The following is an 18092-nucleotide window of genomic DNA, read 5'->3' on the forward strand; positions in this document are numbered from 1 at the left end:
TGCAGGTATATTTCAAATTTTGATCCCCTAGTAGGAGCACACCAGAGGCTTAGACCACATTCCCCAGTAAAGAGAATCAATTTTGGGTCTCCCTAACTTATCAAAAAGTATTTCAAAACTTAAACAATAGTCCATTGGACAATTTGTGAAGACCTCAAATTTCAAGGACACCTCAACACAACACCGCAAAAGCCAATCATTGCAAATATAGTTCTCTGACCTGCCACATATAAGCTAGAAAGGTCATCAGAGTAAGAACGTAAAAGCTAACCAGTCATATATGATAAACATGAGTAAATACATAATCACTATCACATACCCCCAGCACCTTCAGGGGAATGATGAACTGATGCATCTGACTGCTTCAGGCCCATTGCAACTAGGATGACTTAAAAAAATTGTCACAGTGAAAACCAACACTCGATTAAAACAGAAAGCAAGTAACAAGATAGTTAACAAACACAAGAAGTCCAATGAAATAGAACAACACAAACGTTAGTAGCAGCCACCAATAAACTCAGACAAACTAACCTCTGAATAAAATAATAGAAACCAGACGCTGTATAGGCAGCAATGACCACCCAAATGATGAAATCAAATCCTACATAAATGCACTGAATATTGAGAAGCTTCCGAATGACTACTCCAACATAAGACTCAATGAACTGAACATTTAAGCCATGTCTCTGCAAATGTAATAACAGTACAGCTAGGTTAAAGATGTGAGTCCCAAACTTCCAACAAGAAGTCATGGCAAGAGGTAAGTAATCAGGTTCACTAGTGCTCCAAGAAAGCCTGTCAAAAATATTGCAATAGTAACAAAGAAATATGTTAAGAAATGCGAAAACAATTTTAAAAAACAATGCAGTAAAAAAGTGAACAGTGACATTTTTCTTTCTTAGAAAGGAATTTTTTGGGAACAGAAGGAAGGGTGTGAAGGATGGCCACTTCAAGAAACAGGAGGAGCTGCGAAATGTTAACACGGATATGTATACCCAGGCAGGAAGCACCTGTGCAATAAGGCTTACAAAAAAATATATGAAGGAAACAACACGATATGCAAGCTAAAATTTATTGGGGCCAAAGTATAAGCAACAGAGAAAAACTCAAGTCTACAGAATGCTAATTTTGTGTTAAGCTAAATATGATTAAAACAAACATTGGAAGCCATATAGTTGCATAAAACAAATTGCATAGAAGTACCAAAGATATAATGAAAAGTTCAAATGCAAAAGGAATATTCTATATCCACATACATTTCACACTTCTTTTTATCATAAATCCTAGTGTGCAGATAGCTGCAGGGAAGAATGTTAAGAATCCGTAACACCTAAACAGGATAGGTAAGACCCGAAAAACAAAGAAGAACAAACACACAAAAATGATAAATCACATGCACACAAAAAGAAAACAAAGTTTACATAGTTCCCCCAAAAACTAAAAAAGAAAACAAAGTTTACATAGTTCCCCCAAAAACTAGGGCTAAATCTACGACTGCTGCAGTTTTCACACTGCTAAGAAAGGTTACAACGCGCGCGCGCACACACATATATATAGAGAAAGAGAGAGAGAGAGAGAGAGAGAGAGAGTAGAAATCTTCATTTTGATCAAACAGGATTTGAATTTGCTGACCTCACAAGCTCAAGAACAAACAAAAACTACATTATTTTTACAGCTACAATTTATAGGTGTGAGAAGGTAGTATACGTGGAAAGCAGGACAGATTTCGTGTCTTTAAAATAAAAATTCTGAAGTTTAACCTCATATGGGTGTAAATGCAAATCTATTGCCCTCCCTCCATTCTTCTCTCTAATTTGAAATTTTTTCATTTCATCGATCTATATCTTGAAATAAATTTTGATGTTTCTTTTCAAGAGTTGATAGCAAACAAGTTAAAAGATAAACACAAAGAAGAACAAACGCACAAAAATGATAAATCACACGCACACAAAAAGAAAACAAAGTTTACATAGTTCCCCCAAAAACCAGGGCTAAATCCGCGATTGCTGCAGTTTTCACACTGATAAGAAAAGCTACAACGCGCACGCGCGCGCGCACACACACACACACACACATATATATATATAGAGAGAGAGAGAGAGAGAGAGAGAGAAGAAATCTTCATTTTGATCAAACAGGATCTGAATTTGCTGGCCTCACAAGCTCAAGAACAAACAAAAACTACATTAGTTTTACAGCTACAATTTATAGGTCTGAGAAGGTAGTACATGTGGAAAGCAAATGGACAGATTTAGTGTCTTTAAAATAAAAATTCTGAAGTTTAACTTCATATGGGTGTAAATGCAAATCTATTGCCCTCCCTCCATTCTTCTCTCTAATTTGAAATTGTTTCCTTTCATCGATCTATATCTTGAAATAAATTTTGATGTTTCTTTTCAAGAGTTGATGGCAAAAAAGTTAAAAGAGAAATTATTCAGTAAATCACAGAAGACGTCATCAACCTAAGTTCAATTGTTTTGTAGAAAAAACCCTACACAAAATCCTACAACATACAGCAGTTCTTGCTCCAATCAGCTCCAGAATGTACGCTATGTGACGTTTATGCATGCAAGGAAACACCAAAACACTATCAAATATACAAAGGAAATTGGACATTTAAAAACAGGAAAGAGAAATTGAAGCAGCCAAAACAGTTGGATCCCACAAATTGTAAAATATTAAATATCTCATAAATTGCGGATGTTACAAGTTGACCTGTAATGTGGGGATCGCTGGTGCAGAAATTGACCCTACTTGATCACTGATCAAATCGAACATGTTAGGCAAAAACCATATCAACTTCAAATGGATCAATGGGGTTAAACAGTTTACTGGTACAATAATCTAGTTCACTTTAAAAAAGTTTAAAGCAATGATATAACTAATGGGAATGATTATAATGAACACATACTAGGGATTTTACCTAATCCTTAATCAACCTACAAATACGTTTGTTCCTCGAAGTTTCTGGTTGTTTACATAAATGTCACCATAAAATTCAAAAAAGCACTCCTTTGGCAGATGTTTTAGGTATGGTATACTTTTAAATCCAACAAGAATGTTACAAATAATCAAAGATTCATTGCCACAGATCACCAACTATTGTCAGTGTAATATCTACAACAAGATCTTTATAGAAAATAAAATAAAATAGCAAAAGGGAGGTGAGTGATGCCACAAAAATGAAACTTCTATAAAACTAGAGGTTGAAGGATTCTCACAGGGCAGGGTATTCGCTAACTGGGGATAAATGAGTACACCCTCCACTGCATATGTTAGTGCCCTACTCACCAAACCCTCAAAGGAGTGACTTGTCTAAAGTTTTTAAAATTTTGCACAAAATTCAACACCATGAGGGCTACAAACCAGTTAAAAACAGGCTGCTCATAAATGACCAAACAAGGACCTAATTTCGAAGAGTATTATGCATATCATCAGCAGATGCAAATAAATAGAACTGTCAACTGTTTGACAAACCAAATTCTCTATAATTAAACAATATATATATATATATATATATATATATATGCAATGATATAAAAATAAGGATTAGAATGCAGCATCTTACCTGTCAACCCAGATGCGGTACTGACAAAGCCACACTATTTCATCTCGGCCATGAATTTCTCATACTCTGCATCTGTACCATAGGTTGCCTTCTCATCAAATGAAACAGGAGGAGGCATAGGAGGATTTGTGGCCCAGGGCACATTTCCAATTTTCTGTGAATGGTCCACTACTGGTTGAGAGACAGGAGGAGGAGGTGGTTGTTGAGGGGTTACACCATAGTAAGATGGGTAACCAAAAGAAGTTGGGTACACAGGTTGAACAGTTGGGGGCACCACAGCTACAGAGTTCCCATAGATATTGGCAGGAGCAGTTTGAACAGGTGTGGTACTTTGAGATTGAATTCCAGGTGGGTAACTTTGTTGTGCTTCACCAGAAGGCACGGTCTGTGATGGGGCACCAGAAGAAACTGTCATTGTTGGAGGATACTGTACTCCATAAGGAGGCACAGGTTGACCAGGGACAGGAGTATACATGGTTGACCCCGGAGGAAGGAAAGGAGCATAAGGAGGAGGTACAGGTGGTCCCCATGGAACTGGAGAGACAGCATAACTCCCAGGAGGAGTATTTCCAATAGAACCACCTTGCATAAACTGCTGTGATGGATAGGCGCCAACAGCCTGGTTGGGAGCAGGATGAGTAGACAAAACCGGAGTGGGAGGGCCCGGAAGGACAGCAGGCTGGGGGGGCTTACCAGCAACTCTCACAGCTATCGTTCTTCCATCTAGATGATGACCATTCATACTAGTAATAGCATTAATGGCCTGTTGCATATCAGAATACTTCACAAAACCATAACCCTTGCTCAATCCCGTAACTCGGTCCTTAATAACCTTCGCCATCACTATATCACCATAAGGTGAAAACAATCTGATCAAACCACCATCGTCAAGAGTAGGAGGCAAGTAGCCGATGTATAAATTTGTATCATCATATTCCTTTACAGGCTTAATTCCGTTGGCCCCTAAGCCTGCCTGAGTTGTCCCACCAACACCTCCAGCACTGTTACCACTTGCCCAAGGAGGATTGCTTCCTGAGCTGCCCGAACCAAGGGCCAGTGTTGCAGAGCTTTGTTTGGTTACAGAATCAGGGATCGTTCCTCCTAGCTCTGCCAAAAAGTTCTGATATTCATCATCCATTTTCTTTCCAGTTGTTCCTTTCACCGGACAATCAATAGTTGGGTGTCCACCATCACCACATATTTTACAAAGAACATCACTCTTGAAAGTTGAAAAACGAGAAGGACAAGCAAATTGTCTGTGGCCTGGCTCACCACATAATCTACAATACTCCTCATCTCTTATAGTTCCGTTCAAAGCAGCAAGTTCCCTGAGCTGTTGCCTCTTGTGCTCATTGAGAACTTCATCAACGGGCTGTAAGAGCTTCTCCACCATGCCTGCTGCAGCTTCGAGGGATTCCTGTGTCTCAGCTTCCACCAAGACATGTAAATCCTCATTCTCTGAAGGGTCCGGTTTCAAATCCTTCTTTTGTTGCAACCTACCTTCTTTCACCGACCCTTTACCCCGGATCACAATTTTTGCTCCAGTCTCTCTTTCCATTCTCTTCTGTGTATTCCCCCTAGGCCCAATAATAAGTCCTATAAAATTATAACCCGGGTATTCTTTCATTGGTATGTAAAGTTTCTTATGAAGTTTCGGAGGCCGGTAATCAGCTGGGGGCTTAAATGCAGGGTTCTTTTTAATTATTTGTGAAATAATTTCGTGTCTCTCTCTATTCAATCTTTCACGGGCACGATATTCCCTAGTGTTAATTCGTATTCCCATGTTATCATATACGGGTTCGGGCGAAGGTGACCGAGCACCTTCAGGCCGGTCATCTAAAGGTAACCCAGATTGCAATTTTCTACTAATCTCAAGAAGCCTACTATTAAGTGATTGAATTTCAGGGTCAAACTCAATACCTCCAGTGAAATCTTTCATGAAATCAGGAAGCTGAATTACCGGCTTCGGATCATCGTCAGCCCACCGGGACTTCCTCTTCCTGCCAGTCCCACCGCCGTCGCTGCCAGCCCCTTCGTTTGATTCGCTCGGAGGAGGATCCCACCGGCTTCGCCGCGTACGCCTACTGGTTGTTTCCTCTTCCCCTCCTGAGTAGTCTCTGTCTGTGCCACTGTGTGTGTTGGTTAAACCATTTTCAGACAACAATGTCTTGTGAATTTCAGGTTTCGAGGAATTATCAATCTGAGTACCCCCAACACACCCGTTTTCAAGCTTTTGATTATCAGAAGCTAGGGCTTGAGCAGAACTTGCATCCGAACCTAGGGTTTTCGGCATCAAATTCTGATTCTGATAAGCTGAACCTAAAATCTCTCGAGTATGGTCATTCGAATCGAGTGATTTCTCTAGGGCTTCTGATTTTCTTTGCCCATACGAATCTAGGGTTTGTTGATCGTAGGAATTTTGGTTATACGAAACTAGGGTTTCGGGCGAGTTTTGAAGTGGGTTTTGCGACGGAGGTTCGAATTGGGATTGCGATTCCATGAGATATGATTCAAGAGAATCCACAAGCTCCTGTGATGTTTAGGGTAGACTCATAAAAACCCTAAACACAACACAAGGGTGACAAAGGTTCGAAGATCTTGTTGAGGAAGACAATATATATGTGTATTTTATATAATTTTAATTTTATTAAATTGAATAAAAAATAAATAATTAACGGTTTTATTTTTAATTTAATAAATTTTAAAATATATTTAAATTTAATTTATTTATCTAAATAATCGAGTTCGAACGAATTTTCAACACGCGAGTCGAGAGCTATCTTCTCTCGGTGATGGAGAGCAAAGCCGTGTCGAAGAAGAATCTAGAGTTTACATTTTCGATCTGGCTCTGGGCTTGAAAAGTACGGTTGTTTTTGTTGTTAAGGAATTGTGGGCCAGTTTTATGAGTTCCAAAAATCTGATTCTAGTTTGGGCCAAGGAAAAGGCTTGGGTAGGATTTTGAATCAATATGGATTGGGCTTGATTTGGGGTGGCATGGGTCGGATGGTGACGCTCAACTCAATTTGATATTTTTAAAATTTATAAAAAATTATTTAATCTATAAGAGTATCTTTAAAGTATTAGGCATATAAGAACATTTTCAGTAAGGATAGTTAAAATAACTATTCAAAATTTCACTTTATTATTTTAGTTAGTCATTTTTTTAATATACATTCCAACAAAACTATCTACTTTAGCTATCTTCTATTAAAATATTCTTATACTTTAACTACCTTCTTTCCAATCTAAAAAAAAAAAAACACTAACTTCTTTCAAATTATTATTTTTTTCATTCTTCTAAATATAATTAATTATTCTTTTGTGAAAGTTACATTTTTTTTCTGTCGTATTTTTCAAATGGTCATATTTTTCCAACGGTCATATTTTTATAACGGTCATATTTTTTCAAATTTTTACAACAGTTATATTTTACCAATGGTTATATTTTTACAACGGTCATATTTTTTCAAATTTTTACAACGGTCATATTTTTATACTTTTCCATTATAAATAAGACATTTCCTATCATTTGATCTTACCTTCAACTCAATTTTCTACTTCATCCAAACTTCCATATCTCTCTCTATGGCTTCCAATTCTCTTTATGATATGCTTGTAAATGACTTTGACTTCTCTGAATCTGATGATGATTTGGAGATGCTCAAAGCTGTTACTATGGATAAAGAGCTACTAAATAGTGAGAAAGAATCAAGCTCACGTCGTGGTTCTGTTCGAGGTCGTAAAGTCATTCATCGTGATCATATTCAAGGTCATGAAAGGCTTTTTCTCGACTATTTTGCTAGATCGCCTGTATATCCTCCTGAGCTATTTTGAAGGAGGTTTCGGATGAAGCGTTCATTTTTTCTTCGAATTCAGCTGCAGTAGAAGCGCACAATCCATACTTTCTCCAAAAAAGAAATTGTGCTAGAAAGTTTGGTTTGTCTTCTCTTCAGAAGATAACTGTTGCACTTAGGATGCTTGTTTATGGAGTAGTCGCTAATTTTATGGACGAATATGTGAGAATTGGAGAAAGCACTGCAATAGAAAGCTTAAAATATTTTGTTAAAGCAGTTATTGATATTTTTTCTAATAAGTATTTGAGGTCACCAAACAGCAATGACATCGCTAAACTACTAGCGGTTGGTAAAAGTCGTGGATTTCCTGGAATTTTGGGGAGCATTGATTGTATGCATTGGAAATGAAAAAATTATCCGACTGCGTTGAAAGGTATGTATACTGGTCACATTCATGAACCAACAATTATTTTGGAAGTTGTTGCATCATATGATCTTTGGATTTGGCATGCGTTTTTTGGATTACCTGGGTCTTATAATGATATCAACGTGCTAGAAAGGTCTTTTGCATTTACCGAACTTGCTCAGGGGCATGCTCCTACAGTCAATTACACCATCAATGGTAATGAATATACAATGGGATACTATCTCGTCGATGGTATATATTCACAATGGTCAATATTTGTGAAAACAATTCTTTCTCCTCAAGGAAATAAGAAAAACTTTTTGCTGCAGCTCAAGAGGTGACAAGAAAAGATGTAGAACGTGCATTCGGAGTGCTTCAAGCACGATTTGCAATTGTGCGTCGACCGGCACGTTTTTGGAATACTAAAATGCTTAAATATATTATGAAGGCGTGCATAATTCTACATAATATGATCATTGAGGATGAGCGGGATGACAATGGAGTAAAAGACTTCAATTATGATCAAATCGATGACAGACCCCATGTAACAGTGTTATAGGAGAGAACTACTGAACTTATGGAATTCATTCAATGTCATCATAACATTAGAGACAGACAAACACATTCTCATCTCCGATCGGACCTTGTCAAACACTTGTGGCAATTACATAGCGAGTTGTAAAAGCTTTGAATTTGAAGTTTCATTTTATGTAGTATGCTATTAGTTTTGAATGTAATCAATATATGCTTTTAATTTATGTGTAATTTTATAATTCTATATGCCTTTTAATTATATGGTTATCATTTTGATTCTATATGCCTTTTAATTATATGGTTTTCACTTTAATTATATGCCTTATATATATATATATATATATATATATATAAATAATTAGCAATGTAGAGAAAATACAGCACAAAATAATAGCAAAAATACTAGCAAAATAGTAGCAAAAACACCACAAAAATAGCAACAAAATAGTAGCAAAATCAGTTCAAAAACATGTAGCAGACCTGTAACAACAAAACAGCCCCAAAACACCATCAAAAGCTAGAAGATTCATATATCATAAAAATGTCAACAAACTGTAGCAGACCTGTGTCTCACATAGCATATCATTCCATTAAATTGTATGGACAGAAACCAATGTTGAGCTTAATAGTCCATACAAATGCACTAGAGAGCAAGCAAGTTGACAAGGCCCACAAATTTGAAAGAAAGCAATATCTCTCAGCGATTCCCTAGCAAAAATGTAAGGTATAGCTATTACCTTCGAGACAGTTTAACCAACAGCTACTAAAAGTACTATTATTGACCATAAACAGAGATTTTCTTTTGCAACTCAATCAAGTTAAATTAAGTTTCATCCCAAATTCTTAACTATTTTGCCAAGTTTACATGTATTCTCCTTCAAATTTCCACTCATTCTTGGGCAATATTATATTCCAATTCATAGACTAATCGGTTTTTCTGCACGCACTTAACATTCTTTTAAGTTTAAACCTTCTCCTACAATTTTAGTACCTCCGATTGTAACCATATTACCTCATCTCCTACTGCAGTCATTACTCCAGTCAACGGATTTACAATGGTCAAACTATTTGATTCTCTCCAGTTAACAAATTTACACTTAGTTCTCACAATGCTTTCAAGGTTTAACTTTAATCCATCTTTATAAATGTTGAGATTAATTCATGTTAAAAGTTATGTTTCATCAAGCACTATAAATGTTACTTATCAGAAATAACTAATGATTACTGTTATGTGATAGTTTAAAAATACCCTTCAATTTGACCAAATATACACCAGAAACATGAATCTGATTCTTTCATGGCTTCATTCCATTCCAATTTAGGAAACCAAAATTATACTAATACAACCCATACAGTATAAAATATTTATCTAGCGACTATTCAAAAACTTCAAGTTTCCGATGAACATGGTCCCACAATGGATCAATTTCCAAATATCACAGCAATTTCATATGGATAAGACTTCAACTCACCAAAGATGCAAGAATTCAAAGGACTCCAGCTTACCAAATATGCAAGAATTCAGTGTGAGGCTATTTAAAATATAAATGGACCTGCATTGGCATCCTAAAACTATAAATCTTTTACATATATACATCAATCCATTTCATTATGATTCTGCCCAACCACCAAACTACACCTCAAGCTTAAACACATCACTCCTCTCCAATATCATCTTTGATGATCATTTATCAATGCTCGAAGCTAAACCACAATTAATCAATTAGTACTAGTTGTTGCCCCGTCTCAACCACAACCTACTTTTGGATTCAAAAGCTAAGAACAAGTAACACTCAGTACTTACATTAAACAGCAGCAAAACAGCCCAAAAACACCAGCAAAATAGCAACAAAAAAAGATTAGAAAACATGCCAAAAATGGCAGCAACACAGCACAAAGAGCAGTAGAACAACACATCACAAACAGCATCAGATTAGACAATTAACATTGGGTACCAAAACATTGCTGAGTTCAACATCTATCCTAGACAAAAGCAGAACCAAAAGCAAAAGCCAAAATATCATATATCAAGTTTCTAGCCTACTAGACAAAAGCCAAAATATCATAAAGAGCAAAGAAAGAATGAATTCTAATTCATTCTTCTTTTCTTAATGATTTTCATCTGCCGAGCACGATAAAATTCTTGTTGGATTTCTGGCAAGCCACTGAGATCCATCAAAATAACTCTTTCGTCCTCTTTGAAAAGTTCCATTTCATGCTTTTCAAGTTCCACCTCATACCTTTCTTGCATGATACGAAGTTCCATTTGTTTTTGAACGTACACTTTGTCAATCATTTCAATTTTCTTGCCAATCATTTTCTTTTTGTCTTGCTTGATGTCCTCCAAAGTTTTTGTCATACTTGAATGTACGCTTTCTTTGTTCTTTTGTTTATTCAATCGCTCCTTTTCAGCCTTCCTACTGGTTGGTCTTAGGATCAAATGTATTACAATAGAAAGATTAGGGACCAAATTGACACAAGTCCCAAACCATAAGGATTGTTAGTGTAATTCACTCAAAAAAAAAAAAAAAAAATTAGAATTTGACCTTTATAACAAAATAAATCCTGAAATCTTAATTTTGTTAATTTAAATTCTAATCTTTTGATTTGTTTTCAGTCTAAATCATTTGTCTATTTTTGTTAAGTAACACCAATGAAAAAAATGGTATTTTAGTCACCAAACTCAACAAAAATGATATTTTAGACATTTTTTGTACACCTACATTGAGTTTAATGGTTCAAATATAATTTATTCATTGATTTTATTTAACAGAAATAGACAAATGATTTAGATTAAAAATCAATCAAAAATATTAGGGTTTAAAATAATAAAATTAAAATCTCAAGATTTATTTTGTTATAAGAGTCAAACTTAGAACACCAATCAGTCTTAAATAGTAATTTTATGAACTGTTTAATCCTCATTTTTTTTTCTTATGGACCCAAAAGTCACATTCTAGTGTGAATTACATAAAAAGCCAAGTATAAATGTGTGTGTTACGTGTTGAGAGATAAATGTGTGCTTTCTCATGATGTTAAAATTACTAAACGTAACATTTAAAAAAAAAACTCTTTAGTGTACTTTTTTCAAACGTAACGTCCAATACGCTCGTAACACTAAAAAAAATGTAATACTTCAATGTAATACACTAAAAAAAACTATTTTACGTACTTTTTCCAAACCTAACATTCTAATGTAGCACACTAAAAAACTCTTTAGTGTATTTTTCTCAAACGTAACAATGTAACATTCTAAAAAAATTTCTTAGTATATTTTTTCAAACGTAACACTCCAATCAATGTAACATACAAAAACTTCTTAATGTATTTTTTTTCAAATGTGACACTCTAATATAACACTCCAATGTAACACTAGAAAATCACACTAACAGAAATATAGATTTATACACTCAACAACCAATACTTCAGTCACTAATTCCTCCAAAAAGAATTTTCCATTCATCACCTTTTCAATCCCATCTCAAAAATGAATCAGAAAATTAGAAAAATAAATCACAAAAGGTATTCACTTAAACTCAAATGGCACTAAAATCTTCGAATAGTGTGAGTAGATTCTGACCACACTGCCAAATTAGTATTCAACTGGAGAGCACTGGCACAATATATGACGTCTGAATGACCTGTAACAGAAAGATGAGATTCCAGCAGTGGTTCGTCCACCCGGGGGCACTCCGACGATCAAGTCAGTTATCTCTCAAAGATAGTAAAAGTGCTTACTCACTATTCAGAATATAAAATGCGTACCTTAGACCCATAGGAGTGCCTCTCTTTTATAGCCAACACAAACCTAATCCTATTAGAAGCCTAGCTCCAATAGATTCTGGATTACTGCTAATCATGGACTCCTAGTAGGATTGGGATAAACTCTCTAAGAGTCTTATCTTTATCCAAATTGAAGTCTTCTCTCGTTCTAGGACTCTTGTCCCTTATCCGCTTATCCCGGACTCCGGTATCTTCGGAGATAACCTCGGCCTATCCGAGATCACCTCGGCGTCATGATCAGGACACGTGGCACTTCGGCTGACACTTCGGTGCCACCTCGGCCACGTGTTGCCATTCAAAAATTATGTCCCCACAACTGCCCCCTGGGTTCTATTATCTCGGTATACTGAGGTGATGGAACCTATATCTTTTGATCTCATAGCACGTCGCCAAGCTAACTTCATGTAATAACCCTCACCACTGATTACTGATTACTGATTACTGTTAAACTGAGACTGATTATGAAAAGTAATTGAATCGACTAAAATAGTGAACTGACTGATTGAATGTGCTAGTTTAAATGCATATTTGTCTGTTGACTGTTAAACCTATCTGTCCATGTTTTATGTTTAAATTGCGAATTGAAGGCCTTATCGGCGGCCGAATCTGAAATTGGCAAGTGTTTTATGATCATTAGAATTTATGTGATTTTATGGCATATTTAATTAAAAAGTGATTTGGTATGGTTAAATTAGACTAAATTAAGTTAAATTACATACGTTGCCTTATTTACCTTAATGCCATGTTAGTGGACAATGCTAGGACTTATTGTATCTCATGTACCACACTTGACCAAAACATTTTCATCAGCCATTTTGAGTTCTTGACCGGCTAGAGTGAGAGAAATAGGAGAATTGTAGAATTAACTAGGAGATTGGCTTGAATTGTGGAAGAATTGAAGTATAGATTGCAAATTGAGCTCCCTTATCCTGCATTGGAGACCTAAAGTAGTATAATTACCCTCTTGTTTATGATTTGAGCTTGTTCTTGCATGATTCATGTCTAAATTAAGGGATTGAGTCTAGAACTAGCTTAAGTTGTTGAATTGAAGCTTAATCTTTGCATGCATGGCATACTCTTGCATTTTTGAGGTTGTTCTTCATAAATTTGCCACATGCATGTTCATATTTTTGCATTAGACCATGAACTCATCTTGGTTTTGAAGGAATTGGCTCATTTGAGCAAGTAATTGAAGCTTTGAATTGGTTTAAACTCATGCATGTCATGTTTGAGTTATGTTCTTGAGTTTTGGTTTGAAATTGGATTTATTTGAACTACCTTTGGGTTTGATTTTTACAATTGAATCATGTTAAACTATGAGTTTTAAAGTGTTTTCTAAGAAATGGGCCCAAAGGAATCGAATTTGATACATTTGAAGTTGAATTTGAGCTTGAGGTTCAAATCTGGAAATTCCAGATTTTGAACTCACGCTCGAGCGGGGTGACTGGCGCTCGAGCGTGAAATTCGTGCTCCCAGCACTTTGCACTGTTTTGAAGTCCACTCGAGCGGAAGAATTGACGCTCGAGCGGGACATTGTGTCTTACGCTCGAGCGGGTGTCGAGCGCCCAATCGAGCATGAATTTCACCTATCCAGCACTTTTGACTGTTTTACAGTAGGCTCGAGCGGGTAAGTCTACGCTCGAGCGGAAAACCCTGGTCTGCATGCCTGCTCGAGCGGAGTAACCTACGCTTGAGCGTGACCCCTGTTTTCTGAAAATTCTGAAAATGCTTTTAAAGTGCATCTTTGCATCCTCATTTCATCCTAGGCATTCTTAGGCCTAGTTTATAGCATCTTAATGAGGATAGAGATATAGAACCACACCGAGTCTAAGTAGGGACTAAGTCTTTGTTTCCCGAATGTGAACTTAGTGTGTGTTCACTCTGTAACTGTGTAGGATTGGCTTTCTGAGGACGTGCTCTAGCTTAATTGTAGCCGAGAACACTGCGAGTAACAACTGTGTAAAGATATGTTCAAATATAATTATCTTCTGAACCATTGAACTGTACTGTTTTCTGAAATGATACTGTTACTGAATGAATGGTGTCCTAATTGTGAACTGTATTGTGGCATCCTTAGCAACTACTGTTACTGTTACTGTTACTGCTACTGTTACAGAGATCTCTGTCGGTTCCCATGTTAGAACCACTACTGTTTACTGATATGATGGCTATCAACTGACTGTTCGGTCTGATAAGACCTACTGTACTGTCTTGCTACTAGATGTACCACATATGACTGTAATGACTGAATAACTGATATACTGATTGAATTGACTGCTTTCAATATTGTAAGGACATTCATTCTTAACCTCTTTACGCATTATGTTATTCACTGGGCTTTAGCTCACTGTTTATATATATATATATATATATATGTAGGTGTTCAGGCACCGGACCGTTGCTAGAGGCGTCGAGGTAAACTCCAGTTTTGTCAAGCCAACCTATATGCCTCACTGCGAGGTTCTGAGCCCGTTCAAGCTATGGCTCAGGGGCGTTTTAATCTCCTCCGTCGGTCTCTGTATCTGTTTTGTATTATTGTGTAGACTGATAACACTGTACTGTATTGTCTTAATAGGGATTAAGTCCCTGACCTGGATGATTGTAAATGTTATACAAACTGTTTTACACTGATTGTATATATGTATGAGAAGTCTTTTTGCGTACAGACTGTCACAGCTCATTGGACATTATTTACTTACTGTTTTGGCTTCCGCCATGCCCCTGTACTCTGTATTACTGTATTACTGTTAAGCAAGCCTTCGGTAATCTCAGATTACTGGCTGGTTACGGTGCTAAACCCATAGGGGCGAGTTTGGATCGTGACACTTCATTATTTATTGTCGAAATCAAGACTCGTCGTCTCAATATGACCAAGATCTGCAATTTGTTTTCCCCAAAATGCCTTTAGAGCAAATAATCAAGTCGATTTAAATTTTTTAACCAAGATTATGCTCCTAGCCGAGGTCTTTGCCGCATTAAATCAAGAACTCCAAGAGTTTTATCACACGTGTGTGCTGTCACGCATAATATCTCAACCGTTTCTGCCATGCGTCCTGCCCTCAATGGATCGTACCTGACACGCGCCATTAAGCCGCATCACTTATGTGTGTGCCGTCTGACACGCACCTCGTCCTAGGCACAATAATGGTAATTTTGCAGCCATTCCATGGTTTCAATCAAAAATCCCTTCTCTCTCTCTGTCTCTTCACTTTCGCATCCTTGTTCCCAAGCTCCCAGCTTTTTCTCTCTCTAACTTTTCTCTCCCAAATCCACCATTGTCGCTCTCGTGAAGCTTTCTACAACTACATTCTCTCTCCCCTTCCGGCGAGGCTTTTGCCACACCTCTTTGCTCATTATTACCGTCTGGCACCGGCGTATTTTACACTGGCCTCATTTTCTTCGGTAAGTCACTGTTCCTTCCTTCGTTTTAATTTCTTGTTTCACATTTTATTGCCTCTGTTTATTAGTTACGTTTGAACATATTCATATGCTCCCAATCCTGTCTGTGCTCCAAATTTTACCCTTTGTATGCTTAAAACATACTCTGTCACTATTCTTGGCCTTGCACATTTGCACACACTCTGTTGCAGTGTTCTTGATGGAGCATCACCATTCTTGATTCTGAATCTTTGTTTTTGTCTCTTTCTTCTATGTTTTCTCCAGATTCTTGCCTTCAATCCTCTGTTTTTATAGACTTAGGTTTGGGTTTTGTCATAGAACTCATAAACCTTAGGGAAAACTAAAACAAATTTCACTTTAGATCCCAAAATATCTTTACCCCAGCATTTGTTTAGGTTTTGCCGAGGTCATCTGAACCTTCACAAAACACTTTTTCGAAATTATACACCCTTCCCTTAAGCCGACATTATGGGTATGTGGAGGCATAGGGTAGACACCCCAACTAAGTTAGAGTACTTCAGGCAGGAGTTTGACATCCCGACCGACATTCACTTGAGGTTGGCATGGGAGAACGACTCCATCATGCCTGATGAAAACCTCATGCCTTTCCCTGTCGTTGCCTTTACAAAATGTGGACTTAGGTTTCCACTAGACATCATTTTTCGAGAAGTTCTCCATTACTACAAATTGAACCCGATGTAGCTTGCCATTAACTCTTATCGAGTTATCAATGGTACAATTACTTTAGCCAAAAAAGAGAAAGCTAGGGTTACCCTTGCCGACATCCAGTATTGCTACACCATGTGTGGCCTTAATTTAGAAAAAGGCTACATCTACTATCTTAAGCCAAGGTCCACAGAGTATAAACTTGTTGCCGACCTCCCAGACTCCAACAAGGGAGCCAGGGACGATTACTTCATTGTCTTGGGCAACTGGGAGTTCACTCTAGATGAAGACCTTCATCTCTACCCTCTTAGCCGAACAGTATTCGTAGAGGGTAATGGTAAGAACCAAGTATTACACAGACTTATATTTCAAGTCGTTAAGACTTTATTCTTTCTGTACTTTCTAATGTCTGTGTTCTTTCGTGTAACTCTTCCACAGCCACCAAAGGACTTTCGCAAGTCTTTCTTTCCCAGTAAGGACCTTAGAAAGCTGTTGGATCTTCCAGTTTAGAGACGGAGAGCTCCTTTAGTGCTTAACTTTATCCCAACATATAAATCCATTCTGTCTGACGTCCCGAAGAAGAAGAGCAAGTCTCATCCTTCCGTCACAACTCCACCAGTAACTTCATCATCTCAGCCAGATCAGGGGTCTACCTCTGATCTAGCAGAGCAGTCATCTACCTCGGCTCCACAATTGATCCCACCATCTCAACGCCGACACCGAACTGCAATTGCCGCCGAGATAGGTTGCAAGAAAGCAGTCGCAGAAGATCTTCTAGCCGACATCCCCAACACCATCAACGCTCAACCAGCACAATCTCAACCAAAACCAAAGCCCAAAAGACTGGGCCTAAGGCAACGGTGACTCAGATTGACACTGAGGACACCTTGCCAATTTCTAAGTTGGCTGAGAGCGAGAAGACCACTTTTGCTACCGAGAAGAGGCCTGCTGAGGCTGAACCATCCCAATCAACCCGGTTGAAGAGGCCGAGGTCTGAGCCCGCAACAACCTCGGGCTCTATGAAATCAGATGCCCCCTGGGCTCCCCCCATTACAATTGAAGACAAGCCGGTTAGAGTTGGCAACAGCGCCGACGATATTGAAGTCGACGTTGCCCTCTCTACCGCCTTGCTCCTTCTCAACGATCTCGAGCACAACGCCAAGATGAGCGAGTATGAGAACTTTGCTCTAATGTTGCAATGCTCCGTCCAAGTAAGCCCTTAACACTTTGTAATTTTTCATTTTCTTTCCGCTACCTCATACTTAGAGAGTTTTATTAACTCCTTTTTCTCTATTTCTCCTAGGCGATCCAACATGGCCACTCTTTTGTGATGCAAGCCTTTGCCATTAAGAATGAGTTGGTGAATAAAACCAAAGAGGCTACTAGCTTGCAGAAGGCTTTGAAGAAGGCTGAGGGCAAAATGAAAACCTTATCAGATCAGGCCGAGGCTGCCATAAAAGCTCAAGACGTGGCCGAGGAAAAAATAGACGCTGCTGAAGCCATTAAGAAGGTCCTTGAAGTCGAGAAGAATGAGGCCCAAATAAAAATTGATGAGGCTCAAGCCAAGCTCCGGGCTGCCTTGGCCACGAAAGCAACCAAGATCAAAGCGGCCGATGAGAAGGCGTATGCTGAGGGGGCGGCCGACGTCAAGGAGGACTACAAAAAGCAAGTGAGGCAGGCATGCAACAAGGGTTTTACCCTTGGTTGGATGGCTGCCCTCAAAAAGCTTGATGTCCCCGAGGACTCCCCACTTAAGAATGCTGGTGACCTTCCCTGCCATTTCCCCTTACTCCAAGCCAATCCGAACACGATTCCAAGTTCGAGGAGGAAGCTTTGATTAGGAAGATAAAGGACGCTACTGGGGCCAAGTCCCCTACTCTCAATGAGCAAGTCGTAGACTTGTCTCAGGATAAAGAGGGCGAGGTCTCCAAATCTGCCACTC

The 18092-nt window shown here is 38.0% G+C and overlaps 2 protein-coding genes across 4 annotated transcripts; one reads left to right on the plus strand and one right to left on the minus strand.

The window, feature by feature from the left end:
• Positions 1 to 252: 252 nt before the first annotated feature.
• Positions 253 to 6275, minus strand: LOC114304750 (splicing factor-like protein 1). Of its 3 annotated transcripts, XR_003644147.2 has the most exons (3): positions 3569 to 6269; positions 532 to 795; positions 253 to 388 (listed from the first exon to the last, which is right to left on the minus strand). XR_003644147.2 is itself a non-coding variant. In XM_028249908.2 (2 exons), the coding sequence occupies exon 1, from the start codon at positions 6066 to 6068 to the stop codon at positions 3603 to 3605; it is 2466 nt and encodes an 821-aa protein (XP_028105709.2). In that variant the 5' UTR covers positions 6069 to 6275; the 3' UTR covers positions 399 to 795; positions 3569 to 3602. The 3 variants fall into 3 exon arrangements, 2 of the variants coding, with proteins under 2 accessions (XP_028105709.2, XP_028105723.2); XM_028249908.2 differs by lacking the exon at positions 253 to 388 and having other exon boundaries at positions 399 to 795; positions 3569 to 6275; XM_028249922.2 differs by lacking the exons at positions 253 to 388; positions 532 to 795 and adding an exon at positions 1230 to 2761.
• An 878-nt stretch (positions 6276 to 7153) lies between these two features.
• On the plus strand, positions 7154 to 8109 carry LOC114304514 (uncharacterized). Its single transcript, XM_082885110.1, has 3 exons — positions 7154 to 7378; positions 7522 to 7753; positions 7841 to 8109. The coding sequence occupies exons 1-3, from the start codon at positions 7154 to 7156 to the stop codon at positions 8107 to 8109; spliced, it is 726 nt and encodes a 241-aa protein (XP_082741236.1).
• The last annotated feature ends 9983 nt before the right edge of the window (positions 8110 to 18092 follow it).

This window comes from Camellia sinensis, chromosome 8 (genome assembly GCF_055761805.1).
Source record: "Camellia sinensis isolate YWXY chromosome 8, ASM5576180v1, whole genome shotgun sequence".
NCBI classification, from domain to species: domain Eukaryota; kingdom Viridiplantae; phylum Streptophyta; class Magnoliopsida; order Ericales; family Theaceae; genus Camellia; species Camellia sinensis.

Bases quoted from the DNA above. Each gene is read 5' to 3' on its own strand.
- LOC114304750 (XM_028249908.2), bottom strand. From the start codon at position 6,068: ATGGAATCGCAATCCCAATTCGAACCTCCGTCGCAAAACCCACTTCAA.
- LOC114304514 (XM_082885110.1), top strand. From the start codon at position 7,154: ATGGCTTCCAATTCTCTTTATGATATGCTTGTAAATGACTTTGACTTC. The intron at 7,379-7,521 runs GTATATCCTCCT...TCTTCTCTTCAG, and splicing joins ACTATTTTGCTAGATCGCCT to AAGATAACTGTTGCACTTAG. The intron at 7,754-7,840 runs GTATGCATTGGA...TTATTTTGGAAG, and splicing joins AATTTTGGGGAGCATTGATT to TTGTTGCATCATATGATCTT.